The 16,134-nt window shown below is 37.5% G+C and overlaps 2 protein-coding genes and 1 pseudogene across 2 annotated transcripts; 2 read left to right on the forward strand and 1 right to left on the reverse strand.

Moving 5' to 3' along the window:
- Window positions 1-2,212: 2,212 nt before the first annotated feature.
- On the forward strand, window positions 2,213-5,360 carry LOC148738002 (uncharacterized). Its single transcript, XM_088749373.1, has 3 exons — window positions 2,213-2,555; window positions 4,074-4,213; window positions 4,840-5,360. Exons 1-3 carry the CDS (start codon window positions 2,213-2,215, stop codon window positions 4,909-4,911), a joined length of 555 nt encoding a protein of 184 aa, XP_088605499.1. The 3' UTR covers window positions 4,912-5,360.
- A 2,099-nt stretch (window positions 5,361-7,459) lies between these two features.
- Window positions 7,460-8,039, forward strand: LOC148738003 (uncharacterized; annotated as a pseudogene).
- On the reverse strand, window positions 8,040-16,075 carry LOC148738004 (exosome complex component MTR3-like). The gene is made up of 11 exons (XM_088751430.1): window positions 15,924-16,075; window positions 15,789-15,846; window positions 13,914-13,992; window positions 13,293-13,338; window positions 12,798-12,863; window positions 11,957-12,019; window positions 11,550-11,610; window positions 10,576-10,661; window positions 10,238-10,282; window positions 9,644-9,754; window positions 8,040-8,890 (listed from the first exon to the last, which is right to left on the reverse strand). Exons 1-11 carry the CDS (start codon window positions 16,008-16,010, stop codon window positions 8,786-8,788), a joined length of 807 nt encoding a protein of 268 aa, XP_088607556.1. The 5' UTR covers window positions 16,011-16,075; the 3' UTR covers window positions 8,040-8,785.
- Between the last annotated feature and the right edge of the window lie 59 nt (window positions 16,076-16,134).

Below are 16,134 nucleotides of genomic sequence, written 5' to 3' on the forward strand. Positions count from 1 at the left end.
AAAACTGGATCATTGGATAATGCAATTCAAGACTTTTTATTGGCTTAGCCATTATGGTATATCAGCCAATATACCATAATCTACAAATATGGTAAGCGTACGCGCCAGCTTAAAATCAAAAGGGAGCTAAAAAATCCATTTTCTTCTTACAAAATAATAATTTCTTGGGGGCGTTTTTAATAAAACAGTTATTCCACTCGCGCTTGTTGGATATGAGATGATTATAGCCAACTCGGCGCTACGCGCCTCGTTGGCTATCTATCACCTCATATCCAACGCGCTCTCGTGGAATAATTGTTAATTATCTAACGAGCAAAAGTTATGTTAAAGTGTAGTGTGATCGTCCGGGTGAGTGTAGTCCTGAGAAGGACTGTTGTCGGTGGTGATGACTGACGTTTCGACATGAATAGTGAATAGAACTATTCACTTGACTCTGACTGATGATGACTTCCGCACAGGTTGTCGAAACGTCAGTCACCACCACCGACAACAGTCCTTCTCAGGATTACACTCACCCGGACGATCACAATACATTTTCACATGTTACCCCCGGGTTCAAACCATTTAGCACAGAACAACTGTTATTTACATATTATAATCCGTGATTTTCGGGGCCGAAAAACCGCAAGAGGGGAAGAAGAAAATGTTTTTTTGTGATGGAAATAATTTCAGCCTTGCGTGAATACCACTTGAGTATGTTACATCTACAGCAGTATCAGTTTGCTTCCTGTCAATGTCTTCGGCAATGAACGTTTCACCTACCGGTTTTAATGACTGAATTGTCCTTTTATAAGTCCACAATGAAGCTCAAATTTTCCCAAAAACTTTCTTAAATCTCGAATACATTACAATAAAATACATAGCATATAGCGCAACGCTTCTCAAAGATCCAGCGGCGCTTTACAATGATAGTAATAGAAAAATATAATCAATAAAGAATTAAAGTGAATTAAAAAACCAGTGAAAAATCGATGAATGCAAAAACTACAACTGCCTAAATAAATGGGTTTTAAGTTTAGACTTAAATGTTGTTAAAAGGTCCACTTGCCTAATGTCATCCGGCAAGGCATTCCACAGAGTAGGAGCTCTATGAGAGAAAGCACAATACCCATATGTTTTAAGATTACATTTAGGTACCATTAAGAGTTTTTTCTTAGAATATCTTATGTTTCTATTAGGAATGTACGGTCTTGACAGTTCACTAAGATACAGAGGACTCAGACCATTTAATACTTTAAAAACGAGAAGAAGAAGTATCTTAAAATCAATACGGGTGGACACATGCAGCAAATATAGGTAAGTATAGGCGTAACGTGATCATATCTGCTGGTGGCTGTAAGTAGGCGGGCAGCTGAATTTTGTACATGTTGTAGTCTATTAATTTGTGACTGCTGTAGGCCAGATAGAAGAACGTTACAATAATCCAACTTCGACGAAATAAAGGCATGAATAAGTATTTCACACTGTGCAAGAGGAACTTTCTAATTTTAGCTATGTTACGAAGGTGGAAAAAGGCAGTTTTACAGATGTTATTTATTTGTTCATCCATAGAAAGCACACTATCAAGCCAAACACCAATGTTCTTGGCAGATTTACTAGCTTTAATAATGTCAGCTCCGATCTTGATCGAATCTAGTGGAGGTTGAGGACGATGGCGAGCAGTCAGGACAAGGAGTTCCGTCTTATTCCCTTTGAGCTTAAGCTTTTACGCAACCATGCATAGTTGGACATCTTGAATACATTCCTCCATTAGTGATTTGGACTGTAAAGCATCTGAGGGGTTGAATGTCGCGTATATCTGCGTGTCATCAGCATAGAAATGATACCTCATACCGTGACGTTTGATGAGGGGCCGTAAGGGGGTTTCACGTGAAACGTGATCGGACTAATTTATTTTCTGTGATCCGTAATCTAAAAGTTTTAAAATTCGTGAACCGTGAATGATATGATTGTCGTGATACGTGAAAAAGAGAAATAATTTTCCGATACCCGTGATAACAAACACGAAAACGACCCTTTTTCCGTGAACGGCTACGAAGACCCTACAAAGGAACTCTCCAGGAGATCGCCGTGTCTGTTTTCTTCAGCTTGCGTGACCAAACAATAGGGTTTCGCGTGACCCGTTGATCCAAAAATAAAGCTGATGTGACTTTTGACACCAACGATCAGGTCTTCAGGTCTGACGTCTTGTGTTCATTTCTCACGACCCACAATGTCGAAGAGCGAAGTCAGCGAGGAGCCGTTTCGTGTTTTAGAAGGGGTTGTCTACTTCGTTGATCCCAAATCTCCAGGATCTTTCAGTTTTCTTGGGGGAAAGGAAAGGATCAGAATTCCCCTGAAAAGAGAACATAATTCCCTTGATGCCCTGAAAAGGCATATTGTTGAACACGCGGGCCTCAAGGCCGAAGCTGAGAAGCGGGGAATAGGGTCATCTATTGATCTTAAGCTGTGCAGACTAGCCAAAGGCGCAGAAGACAGTAAAGCTTTCTCAATCAATACACAAGCGCAGTGGAACATGAAAAGGCCGCTTTTTGTCGATTCTGCAGTTTTACAAGGTTAGTGTTTTCATCATGAAAATTTGATAAGAGATCATAATTTATGACACGTGTTACTTGAAAGTCACGTGTGAAAGGTATCTGATATCCATACCTTGTGTTAATTGTTTTAATTCGCGTTAATTTCTTCCATCTCTTAGGGCCTGTTTACATGGAGATAGGGTGATCCCCTTAGGATGGTCACCCTTCTTGAAGGGGCAAAAGATAGCCCCCCTTTACATGCAAAGTCTTGGCCCCAGAGCTATCGCGATTATTGAATTTGGCACCGAGGGAGATAACTGCGCGGTCGCTGAGTACAAAACAACCAAAATGGCGGACAAACGAAGTATTTTGGCGGTAAATTCAATTTTCCTTGCGCTTGCCTCTTTGGCTGCGGTTTTTCAGTGCTGTGGGTTCTTGCTGTCGTATCCCCTAATAGAAAAACGCCGACAAGAGCGAATGGCGCTACAGGTAGCCGTCCAGTGTAATGTTGCAATGCGACGAATGAGGCAAGTACGAAGGAGAGCCATTTTGTCGCCGAGGGAGAATTTGGCGGAATCCTGGTCGCACAGAGCAGTGGCGAAGGACGCTTTTCGTTTTCCCTGTGAATTCTTTAATTTTTCACGTGGCAGGCCTTCTTCCATATCTTTCCAAGTCGAGCGGCTTTCTATGGTACTCTCGTCGACCACTAATTCATGATCATCTATGTCTTTTTTCGAAATGTCGACACTGTTGTTCTCCGACAGTTTCGAACTCTGTTCAAACAATTTGGCCACCACAGAACGGCGAAAATATTCCTCGGGCTTATACGCGCGCGAAGCCATTATAGAGTTTCGCGGCAATCTGACAGTAAACTGAATCCACAACGGTTGACCCTTCTAGGAGGGTGACCCTACCTCAAGTGTTTACATGGCAAAAAGTTGGCCCTCGCAGGAGGGTTACCCCACCAAGCAGATAGGATGACCCTAACTCTCATGTAAACCAAGCCGGAAAATACAATAGGCAAGGGTTACCCTTCTAAGAGGGTGCCCCTTCTAGAAGGGTCACCATATCTCCATGTAAACAGGCCCTTACAATACTAGAAGTCTAGAAAAGTTTTATTCAGTCTCCCCTACATATTTTATTAGAGGTTTGCTTAAGAATGGACAATTTTCTCAGAAATTATACAGAAAGTGAGTCATTGATGAGAGCCGTGATTTCGGTTAGGGTCGTTAGAGGCGATATTCAACACACCTCCTGAGATATTTCTTGATGATCCTTGATCGCTCGCTTTGCAAAAGGGGCGTGTTGACAATAATGAGAAGACCTGAGAATAGGAACAACCTAGGAAGACTAGGAAGAGAATATTCGGACAGATTTTTTTCTCGATTAAACGCAACTTAAATTTAATTTTTATGGACTACGAAAGAGACTGGAGTGGGGTTTAAAACGGCCCAGAAAAAATGACACCAATATAAATGTCAAAGTAGATAGACAAAAGATAAAAAGGACGTAGTCATGATTTGATTAATTAATTTTATTGTCATTATTTTCTTTCAGTCAATGTTCTTAAAAAGGAAATCGTCTTTTCGAAAGATTCCCCGGTGATAAATATCACAGTTGCCGGTGGCGAAGAACAGCAAAAGAGCAAAGTCAGCAAACGAAAGCCAAGAGATGGAAGGAAAAGGTCAGCTTCAAAGGTAGAGGACGACCACCTTGTAAAGCGCCTAAAACAGGGCGAAAGTGTTGAGTGAAATGAACGACAGACCAAGATGTTGGATGATCTAAATTTGGCTATGTGCGACTAAAAAAACTCGTTAAGAATTTTTGTTAATATTAACAGCCATGATTTTTCCTAAAATTTTATCATTTTATTACTATGATGGAGACGATGATGATAACGATGATTATTTAAATCGTCTTTAATGTATTTAGTGAATTAGCCTTTCAATGTGTTTGTAGCTCTGGCAAGTATGTTCAATAGCAGAGCGGTCAATGAATTTACTATAAGGTGTGGTCGTTGCCAGAAGTTAAAGATTGTACCAACGGACAGGACTCCGTAGACTAAAGCTCAATACTTTAAAAAAAGTACATAAAATTTTGTGCATTATCCTTCAAGCTTGTCTGCAGAAACATTTCTATTTAAAGCTTCGGAAGTTTCACTTTGAAGTATCATCATCAATTTTACTTTAAAAGAAAACCACTGGGGAAGACCATCCAGAGTACTTCTGTATTGTAAAAGAATAAAGCAGGTGTTTAGAATTCATTGTTTTCTTAAAAAAAAGTAAAGATCACTGGAGGTCATATTTTTGTTGCTGCCTTACAGAACACTTTAATACAGCTTGTAAAAACCGTCGAAACGAGGAAGATAATGCCAAGAAACACAATGCAACAATAGCTGGAATGAAAAGAAATATGGAAGCCTTCCTGAAGAAGAGTGGAAGCCGCGGAGGAGATCAAGAAAGTCAAAGTGATGAAAGTGTAATGTGAAACGTCGGTTCACCTAAAGGAACATCAGCGGGAAATGACAGTGATCGTGATTTAGAGTTAGACAACATGTAAGAGTCTTTCACATTATTTGTAAGATTGTGATATTATACTAACCAATCTGTCACCATCAGCCTAAGTAAAACATCTCTTTTACTTTTTTTTTTTCTTAAAGATCCTCTGATCTATTTACTTCTCGATGTATCTTAAGGTCTTTTGCTAAACGGCGTATTTAGTCGTTGTTACACCGATAGTCACAAGACAAGATGAATCCACATTTATAATATCAGTTCTAATTGCTAACTTTCAAGATTGAATGATAATATCAGTTATTAAAACTTTTAAGACTTCAGTAGTCAAGTGGATCATGTATTTTTTATACTACCTTGCAACTACAGATTTCAAGACAATTGCCCTGAGGCAGCGGCATCTGCAAACGAGTTTTCACAGTGTGACAGTGACAGAGTGATTGAAGAGTTCAACGAGAGACTGAAATCTTAAGCGACTGCCTGTCTGCTGCAGAGCAAAGCTGTGAAACCGAATCTGACATTACCAATCACGACACAATCACGGGTTGAGCGCTTTCTGAAATACATTAAAACGACTGTCAACAATATTATATATCAAACAACAACAAACATATGAAACATATGTGTGAACTGCGGTTATGAGACGTATATGAGAACGATCCTTCGCAGTAAAGCACTATTTGAGCAATAGGTACTAGTGCAGCGCTCTACCAATTGAGCTAACAAGCCAACTGGGAGCAGGCCATCAAATTAATTCGATATAAACCCGTAGATGATAAATCAAACAACAACAAACATATGAAACATATGTGTGAACTGCGGTTATGAGACGTATATGAGAACGATCCTTCGCAGTAAAGCACTATTTGAGCAATAGTGCTTTACTACGATCCTTCGCAAACGACTCATTCACGACATAAACATCACAAACGACCGGAAAAGAACAACCTAGCTTTACCGACAGACCGAAACAGACCAATCACGAACGACTTACGTCACTTGAGTCTTACAGCCAATAACATCACGGCAAAACCAACCGATCATTTCACACGAACTGGAATAAGAACATTCTACTGACAACAATCACTCACTTGACTCTGATGATGACTTCCGCGCAGGTTGTCGAAACGTCAGTCACTGCCACCGACAACAGTCCTTCTCAGGACTACACTCACCCGGACGATCAGACTACACCTTCACAAGACAGGAAACCTATTTGAGAATTGTCCGTCGCCGGAAGCGAATAATTCCGCCAAAAAATTACCACCAGAAAATCAAAGCAGAGATGTTGCAGTTCCATCTCCATTCACTCGATTCCAAATTCCTCCCACAGATCTTTCACTAGCGATGCTTTTATCTCCAGATCGATCGACTTTCCAATTTAATTCGAATTAGGCTCGTTGAAACGATCGTGGACCCGTTCGCCGATCGCACAGTATGTTGGGTAACAAAAATAAGCCCGGCGAGAGTAGCCAGCGGCCTGCGGTCGACAGACAAGGTAAGTACTTGGTGCAATCCTTTTTGTATATTAATGAATGCAAATGATTATGTATTCCCATATGTTCTCCTGTATTGATGCATGTATGAAGGATTTCACCAAGTACCTACCACAAACAAACCAGTTCGCTCCCTGGTCGGGGAGCAGGCCGCTGGCTACGCACTGCCATAGTGCAAATCACCGATCAGGTTCCGGATTTCCAACATAATTATTATGTGGAAATCATGAATCCGAATCAGGGCCGGGTTGTTCAAAGGTGGGTTAAGATAACCCAGGGTTAGTGTGAAATTTGATCTAGATCTAAAAGCTTTAAAAGAAAGTTCAGTTTAATTCCATTTGACTACAATTTGATGATTGAGTGCTCTAAAAATAATTGGGAAAATTGTCCCGAAACGGCTTTTGAACAGAGAAATATAGAAACCTGGATTAAATTTAATCCTGGGTTTGTGCTAATCGGCCTTCGAGCAACTGGTCAGACCTTTAGCTTCACCCTTGCCGTTTTGGCTCTAAAAATTATCAAATTTTTCACCCTATCTAAGAGATGGGTAAATGAATACAGGGAAATCCTTAACATTGCTTTTCTAAGAAGACGACATTTCAGTAGAATCCGCCGTGTTGGGCCACCACGCGAGCACTATTCCTCGCCCAGCCGAATCTTGGCTTAACATTCACTATGACGACGTGACAACTCCACGGGAGTACGAAGGGAAAACAAGAATACTTTGTAATAGTCAATCTTCTTGGCCCGAGATTAGAGAAACGAAACTCACGAATTAGGAATTGTTTAGCACCACAGAAATTCCGTGTTTTGGGACTGCACCATTGGGTCCATCCATGCTGAAAAGCGAGCGCGAGATGAAAAAATTCCCTCCAATCAGGAACTGGCTGAAATCGATTAGCACCAGTCACTCTAACAAGTCTGCGCTTCAATGATGACTTTTTTTATACTCAACAGAAAAAGTGCAATCTGGCCTGTCAGTGAGGAGGCAATGAAAGCTACAGCGTCACAACGGCTGGAAACCCTGTCAGACGCAAAACCTCTCGATTACCAACCTTGCCAACACGTGCAGAGTTGCCAGTGAAGCAGCAATGAAGGCCCAACCTTCTCAACGTATCGAATTCCTAGCACAGGCCAAAATATATGGTCCCTTAAAAATCAAATCAAATAGTGATTGGGATTGGAGTGAGTGGGTATCTGATTTGAAAGAAGCTGCCAAGAATGCAACAGCATCAGAAAGAGTTCTTGTGCTTTCAAATCCTAAGATGCCACACCGCAATTGCAAAGAAGGGTGTCCTGTGATTTGGGAAGTGTCACAGACAGCCCAGAAGGCTCTCCCATCTCTCAGATTTCAGCAACTTGCAAGGCCAAAGAGTCCCAGTCAGCACAATGAAGAATATGATGCTAATGCATGGAAAGTCTCCCAGGGAGCTAAAGCAGCTCAGGCTACTCCCAGAATAGAAGAACTCGCTTTACCCATCCCTAGAAAAATCAGAAGTAAAAAAGTTTTGTGATCCACTTTTATTAATTTATTTATTGATTATCAATCAAGTTCAAATTTATCTATTATGATATGTTATGCACACTGCATTTAATATTGTTCTCTTTGTGTTGCAATGAATACCTTTGTTCAATAAATGGCAAATCTACTGTCTCCTAGAGCAAGACTTTTGTTGGACTATACATGAAACAACAAAAGAAAAAGCAACTGTTTACCCTAAGAAACAAGGCTGATTTTTCGCACACTTGCAACATAGGAAAAACTAATGGAGGAATAATTTCTGTAAATTACTTTGCACCCATCAGAACTTTGCAACCTGTTGGCAGTTATGCAACTTATTGCATGACACACATATACTGAGCCTGCATTCTAAATGCAGTCTTGTTACTGTACAGTTATTTCTTTCACTTATGGAAATTGTGTTTGTCTTATAATGGGATGCCATCGGATCTGAATGTTTTAAGAGTGCTTTACTCAGTAACCATGCATTCATTAGTATGTTACACAACATTTCTTGTGACTTAAAAAAAAAAATCATGTGACCAACTTCAAGCTTGTTGATAAAAGTACTGGAAAAGAGGATTGTTTGTATCAAAGATGTAAGTGCTGTTTCCTTCTCAAAGCAAACTTAAGGAGTAGATCTCTGACAACAGTAGACATGTTTCATCTTTGCGCAAAGGTCCTTCATGTTAAAGTTCACTACTATTCCCTCGTGATAGGATTTTCAGCTTGTCATAGATACTCCCATACACTTTCAAATTAGCTTTTACAGTAGGAATTTGCAGTTCGCTTTATAGTGTCAACAAGGGCTTCTTGAAGAACTGGAAAAATTCTTGCACAACCTTCCATGCCACACTTTATGGCCTAAAGAAAAAAAAGTGATAGATGACAATTACGAATATTTTTAATATAATACTAAATTAGGAACTTGGTTGAATGTTGATTATGCATCATTCTGTGTTCTTTAATTTCAATATTTACAGTACTGTTGTTGTTTTTGCCAGGGGAGGGGAGAGTAGAAACTACCAGAATCAGATGGCAAATAATTGATTTGGTATCTATTTAATTGCACTTTTTTCACAAATCATTACATCAGGATCGCACTAGCTAGGTGAAATAACATGTTGTGGGACTAATTTTTGGCAAATAGATGTTAAAAGCTATTTACTTGAGCACTAGTTATCTGAAGTCATACACAGAGACAAGATGAAACTCTTTAACAGAAGGCAAGCAAGTACTAAGCAAAAAACAACTAAAAAACCGAGTGCCAGTATATGATCAAACCCCTCCACCCTCCCCCCCATATCAAAACACTCCACCGTCTACGAGTTTAACAGTAAGAAATTGCTCTTCAGTAGTGCCACTAGAGGACAAAATAACAAGAATTTGGCTCCAAATTTTTTATCTCCAGAACTTTGTTTCATGATTTTCCTTTGTTTTTGAGATACATCCTATCCACTGCTGCAGGTGATTCAGTAACGTTTTTTCAACTATTGTTTCTAATTGGCCAGTGTGTGTTAAATCTGTTGTGTGGGTATACAGCTGGAAATTACAGTACCAGTGAATTTTTTATTATTGGTATTAGAGCAAAAGATCTTATTTAACACAATGAATTACCTTGATGGACTGATCCTGGGTCAATTCACCATCTTGTGACAAACCAGATACAACATTCATGGTGGGAAGAAATGCCACAGTAACCCTCCCATTAATACCTGATGATGAAGTCTAACAAAAGAGTCATTATATTTGAGACATGGAAATAAAACTTGTATTATCTAACGTTTATTTTCAACTCAAAATAATACTGTTATTATGATAATTATTTCAAAGGAAAAAGAGGAGTAAAATGTAAAGCATCATTTTGTTTGAAAATTGTACAGTGGCATAATTTTAGGAAAGGCCATTAAAAAGAGTATTGAAAGCTTGAAAGTGTTAAATCAAAGAAGCCTGTTCCTGAGCTAAATCAGGGTGAAATAGTAAACAATGCAATAAAAGTGGCAGAGTGAAATATTTCAGGGCTGGTCATGTCAAGAGAGTTTTCTAGTGAGATCTTTGTGCAACCTGAACCACACCTTCCTGGTTTTTTCACTCCTGACAGATCTAGACAGACTGGAATCAAATAAAAAAGAGCATCGCCTTGAACAACTATTGTCCATACCCATTACATATAATCCATTAGACCATTATTTTTGTTCATTCAGTCTTTACCTCTTGAAATGTGGGATCCACCAGTGATGTGTCACCTTTCTGCACCTGAAGAAATCACGAAACAATCAGCGAACCATTTCACTTCCAAGACCATAATACAAATTCTCTACATTCATTACTTTGCATTCCTTGTCATCTAAGCTTTAAGAATTTTGTAACTAATTGTAAAAAACCTCTCTGCAGGTTGATGTTTATTCTCACCACTAATCACCTTTCCACTTGAAAAGGTATAAAAAAAAAATAATGAATCTTGAAAGGAAAAATCAATTTTGATCACTTCCATGTTACAATTCAAAAGATCTAACACCAAAATTTCTGTGCTGAGTTAGTTTCCTTACCAAAGAACAGGAAGAGACAAGGTCGTACATTTCTATTCCAGCCTCTCCCAATGCCAGTGATGCACAAATTATTCCTGCAGAAAGAGCTGTATTATACAGAAAACAACAAAATTGGTTAAAAATTTAAATTAAACAAATATATGAAAAATCCTCAGGTTAGCATATGCCATGTAGTTTCATATTTTTGGTTATGTGGATATCCTTATACCAAGATATTGTACCTAATGTTAGAGCCTTCATGTTGACATAATTATATTTTCCTTGTTAACATTCATTTCTCAACTTTAGTACTTGACCTCTATTAGATACAATGAAATATATGAATTTCATATATTTTGAACTGCATCATACTTGACCTCTATTGTATGAGATCATACTTATGGATTTCTCAATGTGCTGGAGACTATCAACCATTGACGAACTGAAAATATTTCACATGACTGCTAAAACTTGATGAAAATTTCGACTCAACATTTTTTTATTTGAAAGATGACAGTTTTAGATTGCACTTAACAGTTAACCACATCAAGCAGCATGAACATTAGTAGACTTAGTAAATAATTCAGTCTGTGTGAGTTGGGAGAAATTATCAGGTGGGATTTATGAGGATAATGCCATGAAAAAAAGTGTGAATAATCATTATCTAAACTTAAGCTGAGTATAATACATATTTCATACATACAAGTGCTATGGTTTGTATGAAAAACAAGTTTACAGGTAGGTCAAAAAATTAATTATAGCCACAAATGTTTTTGCCATGAATTTTCCTTTATTTGTTCATAATACAGCTAGAGCTGCACAGAATAAATTATGATCTCTGTGTAAAGGAAATTACAATATTGTGCATCACAGCATAAGCATAATTTGAAATAATTTTGACCATTCAGGATGACTTTGGCATTTACACTACTAACAACAGATTCCTGCACTCTTATACAACTAAAATGCAATTGTCAAATGCCCCACTGACTTACCATTTCCATCATTTTCTAAGACAGTGATGTAGATGTCAACTTGAGCTTTAGGGAATTTCTCCTGTAAATTTTGAAAAGAAGAAGAAACCAATTTGATGTCATTTAATTCCAATTCAAACCAAATTAAAAAATTAAAGACCGGCACAGGTAAGTGATCAAAAATTAAATAATTATTAACTCTTTATCCTTGAACAAAAGTGTAAGCTTAAGTTTATAATCTTTTTTCTCATGAAACCCATCCATGTTACATTTAATTTTAATAATTATTCATTTCATGTTAAGTAAAATGAAAAAACATAAGTCAACAGACTAAAAAAATAATAAGAAAAGTAAGGAGGCCAAATACTTTTGTGTTCAAGATTGAGTGACTTTGTTTGTAACTGTTGATTCATAGGATTGAAACATACCAAGCAAACTGCTGGCTGAAGAGCTCGGACAACAAATGTGGATAGCTCCTTCTCTTCTGAATCCTAAACGACAGAAATGAAACAAAATTGTCTTAAACAGCTATTTTCAGTGATTGGTTTACAAAATGTAATTGAATGTTAGAGACTCCGTAGATCAGAAGATTCTGAAATTCAACAAAGGTCATTTTCGTGGTCATGTTTTTGAGGGGAAAAAAGAGAAAAAGAAAACACTTTTAGACAACTAAAGAGAAAGAAGAGGCAACCATGGTGCAACCTTTTTGTCATTGCAAAAAATTTGTTGTTTTTGAGACTCCGTAGATCAGAAGATTCTGAAATTCAACAAAGGTCATCTTCGTGGTCATGTTTTTGAGGGGAAAAAAGAGAAAAAGAAAACACTTTTAGACAACTAAAAAGAAAGAAGAGGCAACCACGGTGCAACCTTTTTGTCATTGCAAAAAACAACTGTTACAGAGCATTAAAATCGTTGAACCTTTAAATAAAGTATTAGAAATGTTGCAGCTCACTCCATGATTAAGTGCTGCACGTGGGTACTGTGATATTTGGATATACAGCAATAAAAACCTTCGATGTTCTTTGATTTCAGTACTGTAATCCACACACTATCCACATGGCAGCCAACTAGTACCACAACAGCAACTTTCGCTAGGCATCACGGGATGCCTACAAACACAACCTTTTCACACTTCTGGTACAATACACTACAGGTACCAATATCATGTCTTTCACATCAAAAGTTTCCAAGTATATCTTAAATTATAGCATCAAATTATTCTTTAGTTCCTGAAATTATTTTCCCTCATAATAACTAAGTCATAATCACCTGTACATGTTGTCGCCTTTGCCAGCATGAAAATGGTGCAAACTTAAACTCACAAGTCAGCTTTCCCTATTAAAAATAAAATTTAGAGGTTATTTCTGAGACATTAAAAAAGAATAAGCAAAACATTCCACAGTGCATTTTACATATTTAAATGATATAATACATTCAATGTACAATGTATTTGGTTGAAAATATTATGTCCATTGTTTTCATTCATAACTTTTCAAAAGTTCCTCAATCCAGTTTTCACTCCATTACCTTTCAATCATGCAGAAGTTATCATAATTATCTGCTTATACTAAAATTACACTTATGAATTTCAAAGTCAACAAATATCACATTTAAAAAATTCACCAAAAACCAAACTAACACAACATTAATGATAAACATCTCCTAAAATACTATCTTTTAATGGCAACTTTTCTCAAATATTCTGCATACCAACTGTTACCATTAAATTTATGTAGAGTGACAGAAAAAATTATACCAAATTACCTTTTTGCTAAACTCTTGCTGTCTTTGTGACTCTCTTGGTCCATATCTAATACTGAGTTAAAAGGCAAAAATCATTTGCTATTTCTTATTTTACCCTGACATGATAAAAAAAAATGAAAATGAAAATCATTATACTTGACATTCCTTTCTTTGACTGTCCAGTACTTATCAGTGAAAATGTTTCTATAAATTTTGCACTGTTAGAAAATTAGCAATAAACAGAGAACCAATTGAAAGAGGCCCTTGGCTACCATGTGTCTGCTTGAACACACCAACTATTGGCTACATTTAAACACAAAGCTTAATCAGCAATCAAATGATGAAACTGTTTCTAGATAAATCTTGCACTATAATAATGACACTGATGAATAGAAAACCATTTTGAACACATTAACCTGACTGTCAAACCTTGACATTGGTTTTCAATGTTTGAATTGAATTAGAAACACAAAGCCACAGAGAAACAATAATCTTTTAAACAAGAGATCCACATTTTTTTTTTTCAAAACGACAAAATTCTGAGGAGGGATGTTCACCCCTTGGCTTTGAACTGATTTGAAATTCTAAGGATTAATTTTCCACAAGTACAAGTTCATATAGTACACAATCACATAAGGATACACAGCACATGTAACTTTGGTGTTCTGCATTTCAATGTACGCTGAGCCTCTCGCTTGACTGACTACCCCTGAACGCAAAACTAGAAATGGTAATAAAACAGGAACTTAACATTAATACAGTAAAACTGAATAGCAGTTCCTCACACATTTAATTAAACCCTTTACTAGTTAAGAGTGACTATAAAATAGATAATTATATTTCATTACAACCACGCAGTTGCAAAAAAAAATAAGACATGACTTATAACCACATGAGATAATAGTTCACCACATGATCCAACATAATGTGTCTTCCCAATCCCCTCTTTACAATGATATTTGCTAAGCAATATCATGTACACAACACTTTGATGAGGAACATTGGATTGTGTAAGGGGGGCAATATTTTGGTTATACACGCTGAATTAACCCTACAGTTTTCTCTAAGTTCGAACTTAATTAAACAAAACAACACATAACCTAACTCCAAACTCCTTAACTCCAACTAAATCTCAAAAACTGCATGCATGAGTACCACAGGACAATTATTTATATAGTGACTCAGTTGACATGTTACACAATACAAGTCCATCAGTGTTACATTATTTGAATGCATACCACATTCTTATATATGCAACAGTATAAGTTATAATTATTAGTCATCATAATTGGATAATTTCAATTATAACATAACCAAAGTAAAGCGCGCGCTCTGATTGGTCAATTTAGCGTCCCCCATTTGCCCATGGGTGTACGCTGCTGACGTGAGCAAATGCAAAGACTATTTTTCCGCGCGCGCTTGTTTTTTCTGGTCGCGTAAGATTTGTTAAATAAAAGGGAACTCTTTAGCTACAATGTATCAATGTAATGTTATAAAACAAATGGTAAACACCACAGCGTACACTACTGAGTTATGGATGCACTTGGGAGGTTTGCTAAGCACTCAAGAAGCTAGAGTCGCTCTCGGCTTTCGCCTCGAGCGACTCTTACGCTTCTTTTGTGCTTAGCAACCTCCCGCGTGCATCCATAACTCAATAGTGTACGCTGTGGTGTTTACCATTTGTCAATCACAATTACTAACTTCTTTTTCATAAGAACTTAACATATATGAATTATTTTAGTACAATTATTATAATTCACAATTATTCGCCAAAGGCGAGGTGAATATTGTCAAATAATCCCCAAGACGAAGTCGAGGGGATTATTCAACAATATTCACCTAACCTGAGGCAAATAATTGTTTTAGTATAATTTCAGAGCTGAACAACAGAGAAATTTCTAAAATCATAACATTTTAGTAACATTTATTAACATTTTATTTTAACATTTTATATAAATCGCGTAGAGTGGTTTATATAGCGTTATATAAGGAACCGCTTGACCAATCAGATCGCTGGAAACTCTTTGCTCAGCTCTGAAATTATACTTAACAATTATTCCACGCGCGTGCGTTGGATATGAGATGATAGATAGCCAACGAGGCGCATAGCGCCGAGTTGGCTATAATCATCTCATATCCAACAAGCTCGAGTGGAATAATTGTTTTATTAAAAACGTTAAAATACATTAAATTTTATTAAATCTTTAGCTCCCTTTTAATTTTAAGCTGACACGTACGCTTGCCATATTTGTAGATTATGGTATATTGGCTGATATACCATAGTGGCTAAGCCAATAAAAAGTCTTGAATTGCATTATCCAATGATCTAGTTTTTAACAATAATAATTATTATAAACCAACGGTCGCCAACTGTTTACTCGCAGCGACCTTTTAGGGGACGAAACCTCTGTTTTAAGTTTTCAGTATCTAATGCCTTGACTGCTGATGAGTGCCTTAAATTGTTTTCTATGAAGCATTCTCGTTCATCTTTTGCTACGACTTATTACGGCAACTTACAGATCGGTCGAAGTTCGTCTGTCTTCCGGCCATCTCTTCGTAAACCATCACCAACGATCTGAGGTTAAAAACAAAATCACTCAACGAACGAACAAAGTGAAAGCTGAAAAAAAGAGGATTCTGTTCCTTTCGTACCAGAGGTTTATGTAATGCTTTTTCTTCAGTAAATACGACTCGCTGGGTGACTTCAGGTCCTGCAATTCTTCTGTTATCGACTGGCATCGTGTTGCAAAGACAAAAACACAATCTTCGCCAGGCGTTTGCCAATCTGCACGCGAGGGACTGAGCCAGCGGGGAGGCGAGAGGGATCCGCAGTTCTGTAGTGGAAGTCAATTTTTGCGACATT

This window comes from Stylophora pistillata, chromosome 2 (assembly GCF_964205215.1).
Source record: "Stylophora pistillata chromosome 2, jaStyPist1.2, whole genome shotgun sequence".
Taxonomy (NCBI): Eukaryota; Metazoa; Cnidaria; class Anthozoa; order Scleractinia; family Pocilloporidae; genus Stylophora; species Stylophora pistillata.

What these genes read in the sequence shown, in the direction of transcription:
- LOC148738004 (XM_088751430.1), bottom strand. Translation starts at nt 16,010, where the DNA reads ATGCCAGTCGATAACAGAAGAATTGCAGGACCTGAAGTCACCCAGCGA. An exon ending in AGACGAACTTCGACCGATCT is followed by an intron (nt 13,993 to 15,788) that starts GTAAGTTGCCGT and finishes TACCATTTCTAG; the next exon opens with TTTTGCGTTCAGGGGTAGTC. An exon ending in AAAGGCGACAACATGTACAG is followed by an intron (nt 12,020 to 12,797) that starts GTGATTATGACT and finishes TCTGTCGTTTAG; the next exon opens with GATTCAGAAGAGAAGGAGCT.
- LOC148738002 (XM_088749373.1), top strand. Translation starts at nt 2,213, where the DNA reads ATGTCGAAGAGCGAAGTCAGCGAGGAGCCGTTTCGTGTTTTAGAAGGG. An exon ending in CGATTCTGCAGTTTTACAAG is followed by an intron (nt 2,556 to 4,073) that starts GTTAGTGTTTTC and finishes ATTTTCTTTCAG; the next exon opens with TCAATGTTCTTAAAAAGGAA. An exon ending in GGAAAAGGTCAGCTTCAAAG is followed by an intron (nt 4,214 to 4,839) that starts GTAGAGGACGAC and finishes GCTGCCTTACAG; the next exon opens with AACACTTTAATACAGCTTGT.